At 40.7% G+C, this 18,969-nt stretch overlaps 1 protein-coding gene across 2 annotated transcripts in view; it reads right to left on the reverse strand.

The window, feature by feature from the left end:
- Positions 1–1,348: 1,348 nt before the first annotated feature.
- The window catches only part of EPHA3 (EPH receptor A3), a 217,397-nt gene continuing 199,776 nt past the window's right edge, over positions 1,349–18,969 (reverse strand). For both annotated transcript variants that reach the window (XM_026842010.1, XM_026842000.1), the window contains exons 15-16: positions 6,910–7,065; positions 1,349–5,461 (exon numbers count right to left, since the gene is read on the reverse strand). In XM_026842010.1, coding sequence (XP_026697811.1) covers positions 5,356–5,461; positions 6,910–7,065 — 262 coding nt within the window. In that variant the 3' untranslated portion in view covers positions 1,349–5,355. The remainder of the gene's footprint in view (positions 5,462–6,909; positions 7,066–18,969) is intronic.

Genomic DNA, 18,969 nt, shown 5'->3' on the forward strand with positions numbered 1-18,969 from the left:
AATTTATTTCTGTGACAGGATAATCTAAAAAGTAGTAGATGTGATTTATCTTGTCTCTAGTAAGACTTCTGGTGCTGTCCCACATGACATTCTTATGAGCTAACTGGGGAAATATGGGCTATTATGAAATCGTTGTAATGTGAAAGCAGAGTGAGCTGAAAAACCTTACATACTGAGTACTTTTCATTTGTCAGAGGTTCTCTGGCCATCTGAAAAGCATAACAAAGATGCCAAGAGAAGTCTGTCCTTCGTGTTTCGTGCTGTTCACTGTTTGCGTTAGTAACCTGGACCGTGAGCATGTGCATGTTTACACATGTGAGTGAATCAAGGCTGAGAGAAGTATTTCTAGGAGAAATATTTTTAAATTAGGAAAATAAAATTCATTAAGAAATACACAAAGAATTGGACTGAGGGCTGAAAAAGGAACTGAGCGCACACGTAACAGTGGGGAATTACTGACCAGGCAGTGATTTGATCTATAGTTTGGAAAGGATCTGAGGAATTACAGTGGTTGAGAAAATGAAGGGAAGTCAATAGTATGGATATTTGCCTGAATTAACAGGAGTGGCAGATGTGAGACAGCGGAAGTAATTGTCTGATTTCACTTGGCACTGCTTAGGCTTTTACTGGTATAGATATCTAGGTCTGGGCATCATCCTTAACAAGGAATGCAAAGTGGAAAAATATCACTTTGAAAAAGTAACGTTACTAAAAAAAAAAAAGCATATCTGAATTTGTGAAACTGATTATCAGCTATTTATCCCTCCAAATTTGAGCTGAGACATGGTGGTGGGCTGCAAGGCATGTGCTTGTTCTGCTGCTCTTTGTGTGAATGCATCCTACTGCCATTCCAGAACTGACTGTATTATGTATGTTCTACAATGAATGCGACAGTTACACAAGCATTAATATCCACTGTGCCCTTTGGGATATAAAGCAAATACAACGTACCCGTAAGGCTAAAGGAATAGATGCAAGTCAATGTAACACAATTACTGAAGCGAAACCTATTTGCAAGGTAGTTTGTATACTGCACAGATGAGACCAACAGAGCTGCTTTCCTGTCGTGCAAGTATAGCACTGAAACCCACTCATTAGAAGTTAAAATGACACCTTATGTACCCACTGCAGCACAGCATGAGGCATACTGGTGTTACGAAGAAAAAGTGGATTTCAGTCCAGCTGTAGTCCTTTAAAGTTAAGTCAAATTCTGGGTACCTCCTTTCAATGATTCCCTTTTCTATTGAAGGTACCAAGACAAAATGGGGGAAAAAAAAAAAAAAAAAAAAAAAAAAAAAAAAGTATGCTACATCCATGTCCATAAAGTTTATCAACTTGCAGACTCCAGGACAGGTATATCATTTATCATTTTGCACCAGTAAGCACAGTAATATACAAAAGCATGCAAAATCATTTATGGTACAGAAAGATCCTGTAACTTCACTCCTCAAGTAACTGCTGAACATTCAAATCACTACTACTTTTCTAGGAAGATAATTCCTGAGATGCAAAGTTGAGTTGTATGTTGGCATTTTCAAAGACACTGTACTTCAGTGAAGCATACAGAAACTTGGTAGGGACATAACAAAACAGGAGCAAAATATTATCTAATACAGATACTCAGAGGCAAGAAATGATCATGGGGTTAAATTACAGTAAGCGGTGGGCTTTTTTTATTTTGTTGAAAAGTACATCTTTTACTGGATTCAACATAGTAATAAGATGAAAAGAGGTCCACTGGCAAGGGAGGAAAAAAAGCAAAAGTTTGGAAATACTTGACACAACTAAAATAAAAGACAGCTTTTTCAATATTCCATAGGCAGGCTGTAGTAGACGATGTTTTCCTGTATTCATGGAGAAAGTAAAGTCTTTGACTGATGTAAGTCAGCTTAGCACAAATGCTGGTCTGTCTAGTTAAAACCTGCACTACTTGTTTCTTTTAATAGATAATATAAGTAATATCTAGCTTTCACTCCAAACCCATGCTTTAACACTCAGAATTTAATTACAATTTTATCGCACTTCTCTAATCAAATAAATTTACTTTGTCCTCCAAGCAATCACCTCAGTATTCCAGTATGTAAAAAATACTTTCATTATGTTTATTATAAAAATATAAATGTTTCCACTACAAATCATTTTACATTAGTAAGAGGCCATCTACAATTGCACAATATATAATCTAAATGAGTAAGTAATGCTTTGAAATACAAGTTAAAGTAAATACATATCGCCAATCAAATCACATCTATACATTGCTTATTGAATGCTAAGTAACAGCACAAAACTAGATATGTTAACAGAAATAAATAAAATGGAAACTATATTTAAAGATACAAAACCAATAATACGGCATGTCATTTTATGAGTAATTGCATTTTGCTTGATGTCAATAACTGATGCAAGTCCTGTACAGGAAGATGGCCACACGAATTCTAGTATCTCTACTCCACAATGAAGAATTGTACACTGCTATGTATACATATGTACACGGGGACAGGGAGTATAGGATGCTTGCAACAGAGGCCACTTACAGTACAAATCAACTTTTGACAAGGAGAGAAAACTAAATGTGTTTTAAAACTCTCTACTCCTAATACTAAAGAAAAGCAAAACTGAGTTTCTTTTTTCCCCAAGCATCAGTGAGATTTAATCTTTTATGCTGAGCATGCTCAAACAGTGGGCAAGGAACATGACATGATAGTAAGAGAAAATTGAGGAAGGTTGGTGCAAAGTTTTCAGTTGTCATCTAAAACTCCAACTGTGTTAGAGTTAAACTCTAACTCTAGCTGGTTCTGTGTTTTCAGAAGCATTTCACAGATGTCTTCCCCCCACCCCAGCCCCCTTGCCCCTACTCTCCAGCAGCAGAATGAATCTAAAGAGAAATGTCATGAGGAATATGTTATAAAAAGCTGTCCCCCACACAGACAATGTCGGCAAATGGATTTTGGTGACTCAAATTCACTAACAATGTCAGTGCAATCTCAAACTGAAGAAGAGAGAGATTCTGAATGAACTAAGCAATGGAAAAATACAGTTTTTCTATTCAGCATGCTGCATGTCACAATAGAATGTGCCAGACAAGGAGAACTGTTCTTTACATCTTAAGTGCTTTATTTTAATTTTCTTCTATTTTTTATTTTTCCATTCAACTTACTTTAGAACCCATTCATTTTTCTTTCAGAAAATATTACTAATTATTATCATCTGAGTGTTTTTTAAAATCCATTCCTTTACAGCATGCTTACTGCCAGCACTCATTAGACAGTTTCTAATTCTGCTTCTATTTAACAACGTGTGATAAACGTTGTGTCTCTACATTTTATAAGTCCTGGACCCATGAAGAACAATTTAAAAGCTGATTCAGCCACAAAAATCCTAGAAACTGATTCTTCCCTTACTTATGTGCCCTATGCTACAAGGGAGCTTCAAAAACCAAACCAATACAAGAAAGAAAGCACGACTAGTTACTGGCTTTTGCACGCATAGTGAAAGGTGGCGTGCCATATAGTCATCTGCCTCCTACACAGTCTTGGACTTTTAGGGATTCACTGTTATTCATCAGAATCAGGTTTAGATTCCAGCAAGGCAAGGCGGGAATCAGAGTGGTTGCCACTAGTGCCCAAAGCTTGACACCTGTGTGCCTGACATCACATCTAGGGCGTTAAAGGAGCTCACCTGTAAGCAGCACAAGAAGTGCCTCACAGTTCAGTTTAAAACACTCATTTTCAGAGCAAAGAGATGTGTCTACTCGGAACCGGGACTGACGCGCTCCAGAGCAACAGCTTAGAGTTTGCTATTGGGAAGATGCTGAAGATGGTGAACAGCTCTCAAATCCCACACTTCCAGGCTCTTTTTTCCACTGGGAAACATGAATATTCTCCTCAAGATAGGCTCCTTTCTGCTTTCTTTCAAGGAACAGGTGCCTAAGGAACCTCTGCCAAAGCCTCAAGCCCCTTACAGGATGGCAGTGCCTGGACAGAGCTCTTCTAGCTCAGACTTAGGTAAAATTACATACCCAAGGCCCATTTTACAGCTTAAGTCATCTTTATAAACAATCTACTTATCCTTGGCTGCAAGGCACCACCTCAGGGTGACTACCAGTGGCTGCCCGCACGGCAGTACTGCTCGCCGTTCCCAGCGTCAGGAGCACAGCCTGCCAGATGGAAGCCTGGAATGGGCCACTTCCCAGCGAACTCAAACCCCATCACCTGTTAGTGCAGGATGCAACCCTGACTCTTTTCCATGCTAGGCAAATATCCCACCTGAACACCTCCTGAGAACAGGGGTCCTTATTTTGACAGGAAAACGGGCCTTTGGGAAGGAAATGAGATGCATGTGCTTGACCAGGGCAGATACCGATCTAGAGATCGGCAGGCACACAACTCTGCAAAACCTCAAGCCTGGGTTAGATTACCACTCACTGCAAATGGAAGGAATCTCAACAAGTCCAAATGCTTTGACTAGTGTCAGAGCTGGAAAAAAGACATCTTTCTTTCCTTCTGTATTTCATACGTGATGTTATGAGTCTAAAATCATCTCTTAATTAACCCTCAGACAATTTCTCAGGTTGAACCAATTAAGTTTTGATAACATTTGGCACTTGGCAATAATACAGCCAGGTTAAGGAATTTAAGCATAAATATAAACAATAGTGGAAAAAAAAAACCAAAGGAAATAAATAAGTCTTTTAAAAATTAAGACTTGTTTCTATTTAAATGAACACAATTAGGGAAGCTAACATAACGGTGAATATCTTTTGTCAACTAACTCAGTCACTACAAACTTTATTTCTGTCTTCCTTTCTGAAGCTGAAATAGCATGTTATAATGACATTATAGTAAATATGGCCAGACAGGTTGTGAGGTATAGTCCTCTATTTTCCTTGATTTTAAAGAAATAAAATACCTGTTACAGATCTCTTCTGTATAAAAATACTGCAAGTCTTTCTTTCTTCTTGTTTGCTGTATAGATCAAATACACGGCTTTTACGTCCATTTTTTGTGTGTTATTCAGTCACTGAATATTCAAATGGCTCTAGGTTTTAATATCACTGGTTTTTACTTGGAAGGATTTTTTACATATGTTTTTCTTTTGAAATTTACTATCTGCATTAACAGTCAGTCAAGAGCACCCACCTTTTAGGATTAACAGATAGAAAACAAGTTCGCTCCTATTTTTAAGGCATTTATACTCAACACTTGAGTGTCTTAGTGGGTTTGAGATTTCAACCATTATGTTTCCAAAGCTGTTTCAAAGAATTCCTTTAAATTCTGCCGTTTATCAGCCATCACTTTTGCCCTGTGATGCAGCTTTTCTCTTTTTTTCTCTCCTGAGAAACATCATTTTGGTACCTTACACAGGAACAGGGCTGTTCTTTGTATGAGTTTCTAGAGCTTTGATACTGCTGACAATCTTCTTTTGAGGCCCCACAACTGTAACGCCGACTTTCTTCATGTCACTGGAAAAAAGAGAAGATGCGTTGGATGAGTGAGCATACTGTCTCTGTGTTTCCCAGCGCTGATGTGAGCAAACAGCAATCAACTGGCTCATCTTATATTGCTGCATTGGAGGAGCCTCCAGGTATGGTGATATTGCTGAAACACAAGCCCTGGTACGAAAAATACTGAGAAGCATTGTATGAAAACAGCAGGAGGTTAAAAAAAAAAAAAAAAAGAGTAAAAACTCATTTAGCCTTGCTGTGTTTGCTTACCTGCAAGAACAGACAATGAAACAGTGTTCTCCAGCAATACCTGCACTGGGATTTAGAGGCAAGGGGTTCACTTCTGGGCCAGCTGCTGTCTTGAGCCTCTCTAACATCTCAATCCCCCTATCAGCCTGATCGCTTTTCCTGAGCAGTGCTGACCTCTTGCTATTAGGTGCTGAGTCCTCTGAATGGTTGTTTTAACTCTGGTATCAGCATTGAGATTAACGGTAACAAGGCCAAGCTTCCAGCGTCTACCCTGCTTTTCACCTCTGGTTTCTCCAGGCTGTCCAGTCTCTTTGTTCCTTGTGCAACTCAGAAGTTTAACACTTGTGAAGGGCTAATTAACCAGTGGCTCGCAGGAAATTGGGCATTCCTAGAGGATTTCTGCACTGTCCCCAAAGGGTAATTGTTATAAAAAGTCATTAGCAGCCTTTTAATAGCTGCAATAATACACTAATTAACGGCATTGATGTGTTTAATTGTCAGTACCACAGCTGCTGCTTACTTCTTCATAACTTGTCGTGTTTCCAGCTAGCCCAACAGGGAATCAAGATTTCCTCTGGCAGTAAGTTCAGAGCTGTACTTGATGCCTTTTCAGGTGCAGGGAGAAAACTACTCTACTTTTCCTTATCACAAAACCAGACTGCATTTAAATATAATAAACTTGAAAGTTGTAAACTTCCAAGTTTAGCATGTTTAAACCACAAAACTGGAGTCAATAGGGAGTTCAGCCTCTGAACAATTATTAGCACTTAGGAGGAAAGCAGCTACAAAGAGCTTGCTCAGTTTTATCTGGTTGGAGGAATATGGGATGGGCACATGTACCAGCTGTGGGGAAACCCCTATATAAAAGACAGAATATAAAGAATCAACAGAGAAATTCCTAAATGTGAGTGAAAGAAAGTGATGCTGGTGTACCAGATGATGCCTTGTACTACTGTATCAGAAGAAATTGGGAATTTCCGTCATCAGTGAGAAAAAGCGATGGGACCAGGGCCTTCACACAGTACCAGAGCATCTAGGTTTTCTGGATGTGTATTGCAACTACAACAATAATTTATACTTGTCTCTCTAAATGTAAGAATATTTTATCTGAAAACTAGAAACTCCATATAAAACTGCTACTCTTATGTAAGCTTATGTTTAAACTTGTACCCCCGGTCACAACCAATGATGAAGAGCTGTAGTCAATTCAAACTTACTCTGTAGAAATCTTGGCTATTGTATCACAGGAACTGTACTCCACGCCTGTGAAAATGTCTTTGCACTGTCCTGTCCGAAAACCATTGAGCCAATCACCAGTTGTGCGGAAGGCTGAAATATCAATGTTACTTTGGTCCAGGAGAAGATTTGATGGCCTGAAATAAAAAAAAGAATGTGTTGAAAGTTAGGGAGCAGGAGTATGTAAGGATTTATTTTTTGTCTAAACTTAGCACTGGCATCAGGAGGAGCTTCCGGACTAGATGTGGGTTTCCTGTTTGTCTGTGGAAGTTATCTTCTGCTGAGGCCGCCACATCTACTCATGCTGGCAGCTCTGAAGAATGCTGCATAATCATCTTCTCATGCCCATGTTTAAATCACTGAAGCATCAGCAATTCATAAAGTGTATTGTTACTTCAATAGAGAGATCATTAGATCCTTGAAAATCTTAACTTCAAAACCACAAACAGACATAACACTGCTAAAGCTTCACCACCGATTTTCACTAGGTCTCAGAGGAGTGACGTCCCTGATGGGACACCTTTCACCCGACTATCTTCCTGCTGGAGCCCAGCCAGGACAAGCAGCTGCTGCAAATGATCATGATCACCGGCACCAGCTACGGACCTCACATCCTGGGAACAGCCACAGATGGAAAGGAAAGTGACAGAAGACACCAGAAACCTGCTCTGCCCCCAGAACACTAAAGAAGGGAAAGCACAGCACACCAACACAAAGACTGAGCTGAGGACAAGATGCAGCACACTTCAGGTTACTGTTCTCAAGGTTAAAACCAGATCTTGGGCACCTAAGCGAAACACAGCTTTAAATGCCCTCCAGATAAAGGATCAGGTTTGATAATCAGGCCCAAGATATTTTTATTCAGTAGCTGTACAGACTGCATCTCCCCAACTACTGTTTGTCCCATGAAGAGCCAATGTTTATTATTTATAGTTTTCTGGGTATAGTGTCTGGAATCCCAAGACATTTATTAAGAGTATTTATGAAGTGTTCTTAGTGATAAAGCATAAAGAATTATTCTTTTTTTAGCCTAGTAAGGCTTTTTAACTTAAATCTAATAAAACAAGGCCTGACTCAAGAAAAACTAATGAAAAAAAAAAAAAATAAACAAGTTGAAATAGAACAGGTCCCTAGGATTAGGAATTAGAGTGGCCCAAAAGAGCTTTTATGTTTATTACTTGGATCAAAGTATCATCAGGACAAAAATTATGACCTAATTTTAATGCAAGTGACCTCAGAATAACCAGCACTGTAAAGTATCGTTTTTCTCCTTGTAGAATTCCAAACAAAAACTAGTTACTTTCCTCCTCAGAGAGGACATCTGGACAGTTTATCAATGAACAGGAATTTGTCTCTCTGCGAAGAGCCTGTGATGTCTCCTCGCATGCACTAAGGGAAAGCTGGGCTTTCAGAGCATCTGCACGCATCGGCAGTTTTTTTCCCCCTGACCCAGCCCCTAGACAGAAGGTCTGAACATGAAATTTATGGTCTGGGCGATGTGCGCCATGAGCTCACACTTTACTAGACAAATTAGACGGGTTGCAATCCATGCAGCTGTAAACGACATCCTGCAGGGTTCCACCTGATCTTTTACAGCTTTTCATAAATCAGTACCTACTAGCTTCAGAAGAGAGTCATTAAAAAGAAATCATGGAAATTACATGTTTGCTCAGGGGAAGTGAAATAGAACATTTCCCTCTGTCTTTTCTTCCCTCTCCTCTTTTTTTTTGGAACTCTTTTTACTTCGTTGCTTTGACCAACTATGATATACCCCATCATAACATCTTTTGACAGTCATGGAAAGACTTTCTATCCTGTTCATCCTGACTGTGAGGCTTTCTACAGAGTTTTATTTACCGACATGTGGTGCCCTGAAAAAAATCAGCAAGGCTCAGTTTAAAGAGACAAATTTAACAGTGAGATGCCAGTTACAAAATGCCCTGTTGCTGTAAGCTTTCTCTGGATGTGTCCACTATGTTAACATTTGGAATGAACCTTTGAGTCATCTGCAGTAGCGAGGAGAACTATAGTTTGTTATCATTAGCACAGTTTTTTGTCACAACCCAGGGAAAATTCTGCTGCACCATATAGTAATGACAAAAATATCATTAGAACCTTTCCCAATACAGCATTGAAAAATTTCATCTTTGGTCGGCTGCTGCCTGGCGAGAAAAGGACACATTAACTTGTAAAATCCAGGAACTGAGACAAATAAAAGGAAAATGTCTTGCCACTTCTTCCGCATGAAGGGTGGTATTCTGCAAATACACAGAGGAGTTGTGTACACCCTGGACTTTGTATTGCAGTAGCCTCTTTCTTTCCATCCCTTCCTCCACACAACACAACCAATCTTCAGTTTTTAAATCTAGACTTCCCCTTCCACAGCCAGTTTCTTTTAAAGGGGAAAGCATTTAAAAAAACATAAAGTCATTTCCTGTGGCAAGCTTTAAGGTAATTATAAGCTGATTTTGTAAAGTGAAATTGCTCCCTAGGAGGGAGACAGGCCTGGTTTGAACACAAATCCTACATGCTTATGATTATGGCAAGCTGAAGCACAGAATTCAGGTCTAACAAAAATGATATCTCCTATATCATGAAAACAAACAAACAACAGCAGCTGGCATACAAAGCAAATTTTAGTTTTATCTCCTACAGCAAGCAGAATCATAAGTATACATGTGTACAAACAGGAGACTAGCAAATAAATGACATGCTGAGGGGAAGCAGAGTCATTGTGTATACTTGAGTACCCCTGGACCTTAAAGGTAAGAATCACTGGAGTTCCACCTCTTCATGCCCATTTTTTAAGGTATCCTTAGCAAAATCTGTGACTTAGTCCCTAAAATACAATTAACCTCTTAGGGTGGCACATTTGCTTTTCCCGAAAGGCTTCATATCATGCTTGCACACTATCAGAATAAGTAGGCTGTGACTATTCTTTGAAGTTAAGAGAGAGCTGGAGAAATGAAGAGGGGTAATACAAATAACCAATGGGGAAAAGAATACAGGTGAGGCTGACAGCCTGCTGCAAAATGATACACAGAATCAGAGAATCCTCTAGGTTGGAAAGGACCCTGGAGATCATCTAGTCCAACCGTTGGCCTAGCACAGTTCCCACCTACAGCATATCCTTAAGCTCTAAATCGACCTAACTCTTAAACACCTCCAGGGATGGGGACTCCACCACCTCCCTGGGCAGCCCATTCCAATGCCCAGCAACCCCTTCTGGAAAGAAATGCTTCCTAATATCCAGTCTAAACTTTCCCTGGCGCAACTTGAGGCCATCACCTCTTGTTAAAGAGACTCATCCCCAGCTCTCTGCAACCTCCTTTCAGGTAGCTGTAGAGGGCGATGAGGTCTCCCCTCAGCCTCCTCTTCTCCAGACTAAACACCCCCAGTTCCCTCAGCCGCTCCTCATAGGACATGTGTTCCAGACCCTTCACCTTGTAGCCCTTCTCTGGACATGTTCGAGTAACTCAATGTTCTTTTTGGAGGGGCCCAAAACTGAACACAGGAATCGAGGGGCGGCCTCACCAGTGCCGAGTCCAGGGGTCAGATCCCTTCCCTGTCCCTGCTGGCCACGCTATGGCTGACACAAGCCAGGATGCCATTGGCCTTCTTGGCCCCCTGGGCATACTGCTGGCTCCTGTTCAGCCGGCTGTCAATCAACCCCCCCAGGTCCCTCTCTGACTGGCAGCTCTCCAGCCACTCCTCCCCAAGCCTGTAGCGCTGCTGGGGGTTGTTGTGGCCCAAGGGCAGCCCCCGGCATTTGGCCTTATGGAAACTCCCCCAGTTGGGCTCAGCCCATGGCTCCAGCCTGTCCAGGTCTCTCTGCAGAGCCTCCCTGCCCTCGAGCAGATCAACACTCCCACCCAACTGGGTGTCATCTGCAAACTGACTGAGGGTGCACTCGATCCCCTCTTCCAGATCATCAATAAAGATGTTAAACAGGAGTGGCCCCAACACCGAGCCCTGGGGGACACCACTCGTGACCAGCTGCCAACTGGATTTAACTCCGTTCACCACAACTCTGTGGGCCCGGCCATCCAGTTTTTTTACCCAGCGAAGTGTGCGATTGTCCAAACCTTGAGCAGTCATTTTTGGCAGGAGAATGCTGTGGGAAATGGTGTCAAAGGCCTTGCTAAAGTCAAGGTAAACAACATCCCCAACCTTTCCCTTTCCAAGAAGCAGGTCGCTTTGTCGTAGAAGGAGATCAGGTTTGTCAGGCAGGACCTGCATTTCATAAACTCGTGCTGACTGGGCCTGAGCATCTCGTTGTCTGGCATGTGTTATGTGATGTTACTCAGGATGAGCTGCTCCATCAGCTTCCTGAGCACTGAAGTCAAGCTGACAGGCCTGTAATTTCCCGGATCATCCTTCTGACCCTTCTTATAGATGGGCGTCACACTGGCCAATCTCCAATCTGTTGGGACCTCCCTAGTCAGCCAGGACTGCTGGTAAATGATAGAAAGTGGCCTGGCAAGCACCCAGCCAGCTCCTTCAGCACCCTCAGGTGTATCCCATCTGGTCCCATAGACTTGTGTGTGTTTGTGTGATGCAGCAGGGCACTGACTGTCTCCTCCTGGATTGTGAGGTGGTCATTCTCCCACTCTCTGTATTCTGGCTGAGGAGGCTGGATTCCCTCAGTACAACTAACCTTCCTACTAAAGACTGAGGCACAGAAGGCATTAAGCACCTCAGCCTTCTCCTCATCACTTGTTAGAAAATTTCCTCCTGCATTTAGCAGGGGATGGAGACTCTCCCTGGACTTTCTTTTGCTACTGACATAGAAACTTTTCTTGTTATCCTTGATTGCAGAGGCCAAATTAATTTCCAGCTGGGCTTTAGACCTCCTGATTTCCACCCTGCATAGCCTCATAGCCTCTTTGTAATCACTGTGAGTGGCTAGCCCCTTCTTCCAAAGGCTGTAAACTCTCCTTTTCTCCCCGAGTTGCAGCCAAAGCTCCCTGTTCAGCCAGGGTGGTCTTCTCTGGCATCGGCTTCTCTTAGAGCATCTGGGGACTGCCTGCTCCTGAGCCATTAACACTTCCTTCTTAAAGAGCACCCAGCCTTCCTGGGTCCCTATACACTTCAGGACAGTCTCCCAGGGGATTCTGTCAAGCAGGTGCCTAAACAAGACAAAGTCAGCCCTTCGGAAGTCCAGGATGTCACATCTCTCTACATGTCAACTTGGCCTCATTTTCTAGCTCCATGTTGCTTGTGGCAAAAAACTTACTAGAGCTTCCTCTAGGATAACTAGCAAATAAAATTTCAACTGCCCCATAGGTCATTCCTCCAGTCTTCCCCACTCCTTCAGCTGCTCCTCAGAACATGGTTTTTAAAGGCCTTATATCTTTTCAGCATCCTAGTGCGGTAATAAATCATAGGTCTAGGTATATCAATGCTCCTCGATTTACTTTTTCCCACCACCAAACCACTGAAGGAAAAAAATACCAGCACGTTGCTGAAATGTTTTTCTTTTTCTCATAATACAGTTTAAACTGTGCTTTTAAGCCGCAGAAGTGATGCCATGTGGCTATTTCCTAGGATTCTTAGTTGGCCCAGAGACAGACCCTTAATGGCAACCACTCATTATTGTTAGGGCAGTCCACAGGCTCTTTAAAAGAGGGAGAGAAAAGTGCCTCAGAGAGCTTTTAAAATGCCTTTCTGGCTCTTTGCATCTTCTACCATTTGCTGTGTATGACTTGCCCTTATATCTCACATTTGGCCACCGTGAATTTCTACAGACTTTGGCTACAGCATTTGTGGCATCAGGCAACAGCTCCGTGCAGGTTTGTTTTCCAGCATTTCCAGCGCAGAACTGCCATTAGTGCTAACGAGGGCTTCATGTTGTAAACCCAGCTCATCTAGCTGAGAACAGCAGAACAAAATCCCTCGGAATCACAGTAAACAGCAAAGGCTCACGCTCAGGCCACCCGCTGATCTGGCTGCATTACTATTTAAATTATACAGTACCCAACTCCCGTCTGCTGTGAATTCTTGTCTGAGTTTCACCAGCAGAGTCAAATTAGAGGTGCGAAACTGCAAATAGATGTTTTACTGTCTCTGTGAACAGTGAGCCCCAGCAAATTTTAACTTTGAAGGAACAATGGCAATTCGTGTCTGCCTCAGGGATGGTATTAATGAGTGCTGGAAAAGTCAGGAGAAAATAGGGCTTTTCTGTCTCTAGCATGCTGACTAATTGAAGTCCCTAAAAATCTCCTCGCTCTAACTCCTGCGTTCCCTGCCCAACCCAAACAATGATTAGACACCAAGGAGTATAACTGACTGTAATCTTCCATTTTTCTTTCTGATTTGTAGTTAAGTTTTCCCTCCCTTCATAAATTCACTATTTTACATTTAACAGACTTCAGAAAGAGGGCCAGCACCGTAGGCTTACATTACTTGAATACTTTTAGAGCAAACAGTCCATTTTAGGACAGGGATTATATTGATGCTGGTTTCTGAATGAGGCTAAAAATTCACATGTAGGCTTGCATTATGCAGCTTTTCGCCAAACTCAGACCCTGTTATTACTGCCTGGACAACCACAAAGCGTAAGCCCTCTCTGAAATGCTCCAAGTAAATCCGAAATCTTCCTTCAGCCCTCCAGCCTGAAAGTTCCTAACAGGGAGAAGCAAACAAACAATATTATGGCAGGTCAGCACTATATGTCAAGCATCTGAAGCTGCCTGACCTGAATGGCACAAAGCGGGAACTTTTCAACAAAACCTTCAGCCAACACAAATAGTCATTTTGTTGCAAATATTATTGTAAAAACAAGGCTTGAGTTATGCTGCATAATGGAGCAGTCTGAATTTTTTATTTGACCTGCTCACTGCTCCTATTGAGTTTAATTTTCATAAATACCCTACCAAAGCAAGCATACTAGAGAGTTTGTACTGAATCATCAGATTTTAAGTGGAAACAAACTTTGTGAGAAGCAAACTTCAAATTTTAAATTGCAAATGATGCCTCTGGATGTTTGAGAGCAAACATTATGCTGGACATCACTGAGAGCACCACAATGACAACAAAGCACATGTTTAGTGAACACTTGTTATCAACCACTGGCAAATAATGGGTCATCCCAAGACTGCTTAAGGAAATTACTCCAGTGAATAATTCAAACACCACATCAAATTCAAGAAAATCAGGATAGCACTGTAAGCAACTTACTACATGAAAGAATGTATGAGGAATTATTCATACACATTTTCAAACACTTTCATATTTTCATCAGAAAGAGTAACTGACCCTGACCCCCTAAATTTCTTGGACTATATTAAAAGAATTTCAGCTACGCTTTTTCTCAAAATAAGTGACTTTCATGTTTTTCTAGCCTCAGCTGTAACTATAGCAGTAGAACTCTATTTTAAATGGAGAACTTCTAACACATAAAGGAGATCTGAAATCAAATCTACCTCCAATGCTGCAGTGCAATCCAGAAATAGTACTTTCTTTTTTTCAACACAGTTACATAGCATCATGAATTACCAAAAAATATGTATTTTGGGGATTAAAAAAATCTGCATATTTGTTCATAGATGATTTTTTCTCTGTTTTTTTATTCCCAGTCAGGCATCCTGCCTCCTCATCACAGAACTGGAACTTGGAAATTAATGGAAGATGTGAAATGTATATTAGTATGGGATATACAGTCTCAGGCCTCTGCGTGGAGTTCCAAGGAGTCAACTACACATTTTGTAAACTTCACTTCCAGAGTCTTCAATAAAATATTAAGAGGTTTTATCCATGTACCTTAATTGTCATTCATAAACACAAAGGGTAAGTTCAAGCTGCATATTCATTATCGTAAATCAATAATAACTTGACTGAGCTTGATGAGGTACCTCATTCTGGAAAAAAATAAATTTGCAGTAAAATTTTATTGAAGTTCTATGCGCAGAAAAGGTGCATAGTTAACACGCATAATGGTCTTCATTTTGAAATTAGCATAAATATCATTTTAAATGTCTTTTTATTTTGGCAAGAAGCATTATTTCTTTAAAAATCTGGTTCGGTTTCCCTATTTTGAATCAGCTTTTTACAATCATCTATTCAGAAATTCTACATCTTGCAACATGGAACATTTATCACGTTATCCAGAGCAGACTAGCAGACTAAAATCAATACTTGTAATTACAAAATAAAACTTTAGAAGCTTCTATACATAAGAACACAAAATCAGATTTTTAATTCTTTGAAAGTATCTTAAACCCAGGTATGGACTGGAAAGCAGTTTTGGTTGGCTGATGCTACAAGCAGTGTTCGGACAGCAGAGGATAGTGTCTACAAAGTGCAGCAGAGACAGCCTTGTGTCCTGTCTGCATATAAAACCAAATGGCTTTACTGACACTGACTACCTTTGCTGAACATGCTCTGTCTTTTCCATGTATTTCATACTAAAGGTAGCTCCATGTCAGAAGAAACGGACACGGAATCCTATTACTGACTGCTGGTTAGCCTGTAAGTAACTCTCCTCTTCAAAGATTTGGGGCTAACTTGCTAATTAATCCTCCTGTGAAGTAGGTAATTTAAATTTTCAGAGAGACAGAGAAGTTACTTAAACAAAATAATAATTTTTAAGTCCCAGTTAAGGCAGCTGCCTTTGAAATAGATGATGTTTTGACATTTTCCAAAATAAAATGAGGACCAACAAATTTTGCAAAACATTTGATAGCTACATTTACAAATTGAAAACTGCTTCACAATTGTGGTTGAATCCACACTACCAGCATCTCATTAATAAGTGGACGAACGTCACCCGATAATTTTACAGAGCTCCCAATAAGCAGTACGATATGATAATGACTTCAGATGCTTGGGCTAGATATGAACTGAGAATAAAGAAACTGAATGATAAATGTGCCATTAAAATCTCCTTCCTCTGATATCCTCCTCTCAATTTGCAATGCAAAATAAGTAGTATTTTCTATGAAGACCCCAAGAAACTAACAAAATCATCAGCTGTTAACTCTGAGCAACTCATAAAATAATGATATTTTTTTTACAAGGAAGATTATCAGCTGTTTATTTTCTGTGTCCAATATATGAGACAAATTCTTGCAATCCTTGCATTTAGATATAGCTATTAATGCAACTCAAATAGAAACACCAAAAAATGGTTACAGACCACTTAATGAAGATATATCCTGAACTCTCAGGTGGTTCTCTCCCCTTGTTTGCAATATAATTGTTTCCTCCTCTCCTAAATATGTGCTTGCAGTATAAAGAAACAAGCAGCAATACTTGACTATGCAGAAACAAAAGAAAATACAGAAGCAGATTGTTTTTTTTGTGTGGATTTCTTGTCAGTTTTTAAATCAATCACAAACTTGGCAGAAATTCAGAATTTCTAAAAATCATGTGATTAGAAATATTTTTCAATTTTTTGCAAATGCTTTTTCTTGGCAGAGGCTGGGGATTAATTCAGCTATTCCTGTTATATAGCAGGTTCATGAATACTAAGTGCCTTTAGTCATACCTACATCACAGGTATGAACATAGACAGCAACTATAGGAAAGCTGCCATAATACTTGGGTTGCCTGAATCCCATATCACAACCCTTATAACCTCAAGGTCACATTATCCTCTGAGAGCTTAATTCACTTCAGGACACAGAAATGCTTTAATTATATTTCCAATTATACACTATGTTTTAAATATATTTTTCTTCAAATGGCTGTGTAAGACTTAAGATTCATTACTTAAAATGGTAATATACATTATAATTCTAGAGATCCATCATATATATAGAGAGAGATTAGAACCAGAAATATAAACAAGAAAAAGAATCAGAAACATAAGTGAAAGAAAATTAAATAGATAAATTAAATGTTATGAGTGTATTTAAGGTTTGTAGTGTATACATAGTATTTCCAATTGCATGACTCTTGCGTTAAATTTTTTTCCCACACAAATGAAATAACTAATAAGCACTTTCAGACCACAGCCTCACCAACTGGCTAGCAGGTGGGTGAAGTGATTCTGTCTCTCCTGCTCAAGTTGAGAAAACTTTCCATCTGCTTTATATCTACGTGAAATGTTCACAAATGTGAAGTAATACACAGTGGACTAAAAAATAATAAGCTCAAGAACAAAAATAATGAACTTGATCAAAACTGGAAGAACTATGAACTAACTTCCACCCTAAAGATATACAAACAACCTAAGGACTCTGTTATAAAAATGAACATCGTGCTCAGAAAACAGGAAAGAACAGCAAGACATAAATCAAATAAAAATATCATGAGGCTGTGCTTTAGAAAACTGGATGACTTGTACAACTTTTTGTGTACTCAGTTCTGTTCCTAGAGCCCTTTACAGACCTAGATAACTACAGGCAGCCTAAAGGATACAAAACACCCATGTGTCCCTAACCAGTGCAGGTCTTGTTAGCAAAAGTTCAAGGTGGCCACCTGATTAAAAAGTAAATTTTAACAGGTAAGAAAGAAATCAGCCATTCTCCATACTTTACAAGCAATAGGAAAGGAATTTTCATGGGAATTCAAGGTGAAACACAACACCAGGAAAGGTATTATGAAATGTTTTCTGCATTGAGGTTACAGAAACTTTTTGTCAATGTAAGGTTCACAAGCACGTAGAACGGTCTGTGAAGAGATGATCAATAAGGATAAAAACATCCCCTTGGGTATCGAGAAATTAGATGCCATGGAGTGCCCAGAAGGGATAGAAAACTGAAAAGGAAATACAGAATTTAAGGCTTTGACTGTATTCCTATATTCTATATATATTCCATCTATATTCCTATATACCTCTCCTGTATTCCTATGAGGTATCAGTGTAAAACATGCCGGGGCTATGGCCTGGAATCAGATGTACAGTTAAGCACATCCTTCAGTTGCATTAACAGTAACGTACCAGAGGACAGGGATATCCTATGCACCTCCAGCAATGTGCTTTTAAATAGGATACAACAGCACTGTGACTATTTTAAACAAACATCAGCTCTAAAATCTGTAAGAGACAGGCTTTGCATCTGCAATAGATATTGTCAGGTTAAACATTTTTCATAATCAAGTATATTCTGCACACCTGTGAGCATATGGTGGGCATAAAGCTTTAGCATTCCTCCAGTAGCACCACAGATATGGGTAGAAGAGAGCTGGGACCTCTGTAATTTAGATTAATTGCTTATTATGGGTATGAGGAGAGGTGCTGTGGGAGCACTACAGCCTCAAATAACAACTGAGAGCAGCTATTTGAGCCAGTGTAATCCCCCAGGCCCTTGGGGCTGAGCTGCAGAGTGCTTTACCTCTGCCGGGATGCCTGTCCCTCTCCGGCTGCTGACAGTACAAGGATACTGGCAGGGATCCGACTGCGTGTCTTCTTCTTGAAGAGCTGCCCTGACTCACTGCCTTTTCGTATCAGTTACATATTTCTGAACATAAGGCTACAGCAAGACCCAAGCCCATTTTAAGCCTGGCTTCTCATTTTCCTCTGTCAGTCTGTCAGAAATGATGCTGGACCTCCAGGGCTCAGTCTCTGGCCAGCAGCCTCACCGACCCCTGCTGCCGAAGGACCGCATGTTACCTGCCAGCAGTGCCTCTCTGCAGGACACAAAGCTGGATGCAGCTTTTCAGCCAGGTTTGGGGTTTGAGATTAGCCAGTTTTGGTAATGGTTACATGGGGGTGATCATGGATTTCCAAATCTTCATAGGACCACTCGGTATCCTTCATGTTGTCATACCTAATTCTTGGTCGTACTCAAGTTTAAAGATAGCCTGGATTGGTCTGCATACTCCGATGGGGGGAGAGTGAGATGGAGAGGTCACAGATCGCACATTCCCTGAACTGCAACAAATGCCTTCTCAGAGGGTAAGGGCTTGGGCTCACCCATGCTGGACTGCCCACCAACTGGACCCCACAGCCCCCCTGTCTGTCACTGGGGAGTGAAGAGTTGCAGAGAGGGAGAGATATTGCAGAGCCTGGGAATGCAAGGGGTGCAGGGATGTATCAGCAGAAAGATAACTGGGAAGGAGGGAAGGACAGGACAGGAAGGACGGGAGGGAGGGAG

This window comes from Athene cunicularia (assembly GCF_003259725.1).
Source record: "Athene cunicularia isolate RWA chromosome 1 unlocalized genomic scaffold, athCun1 chr1_part1, whole genome shotgun sequence".
NCBI lineage: Eukaryota > Metazoa > Chordata > Aves > Strigiformes > Strigidae > Athene > Athene cunicularia.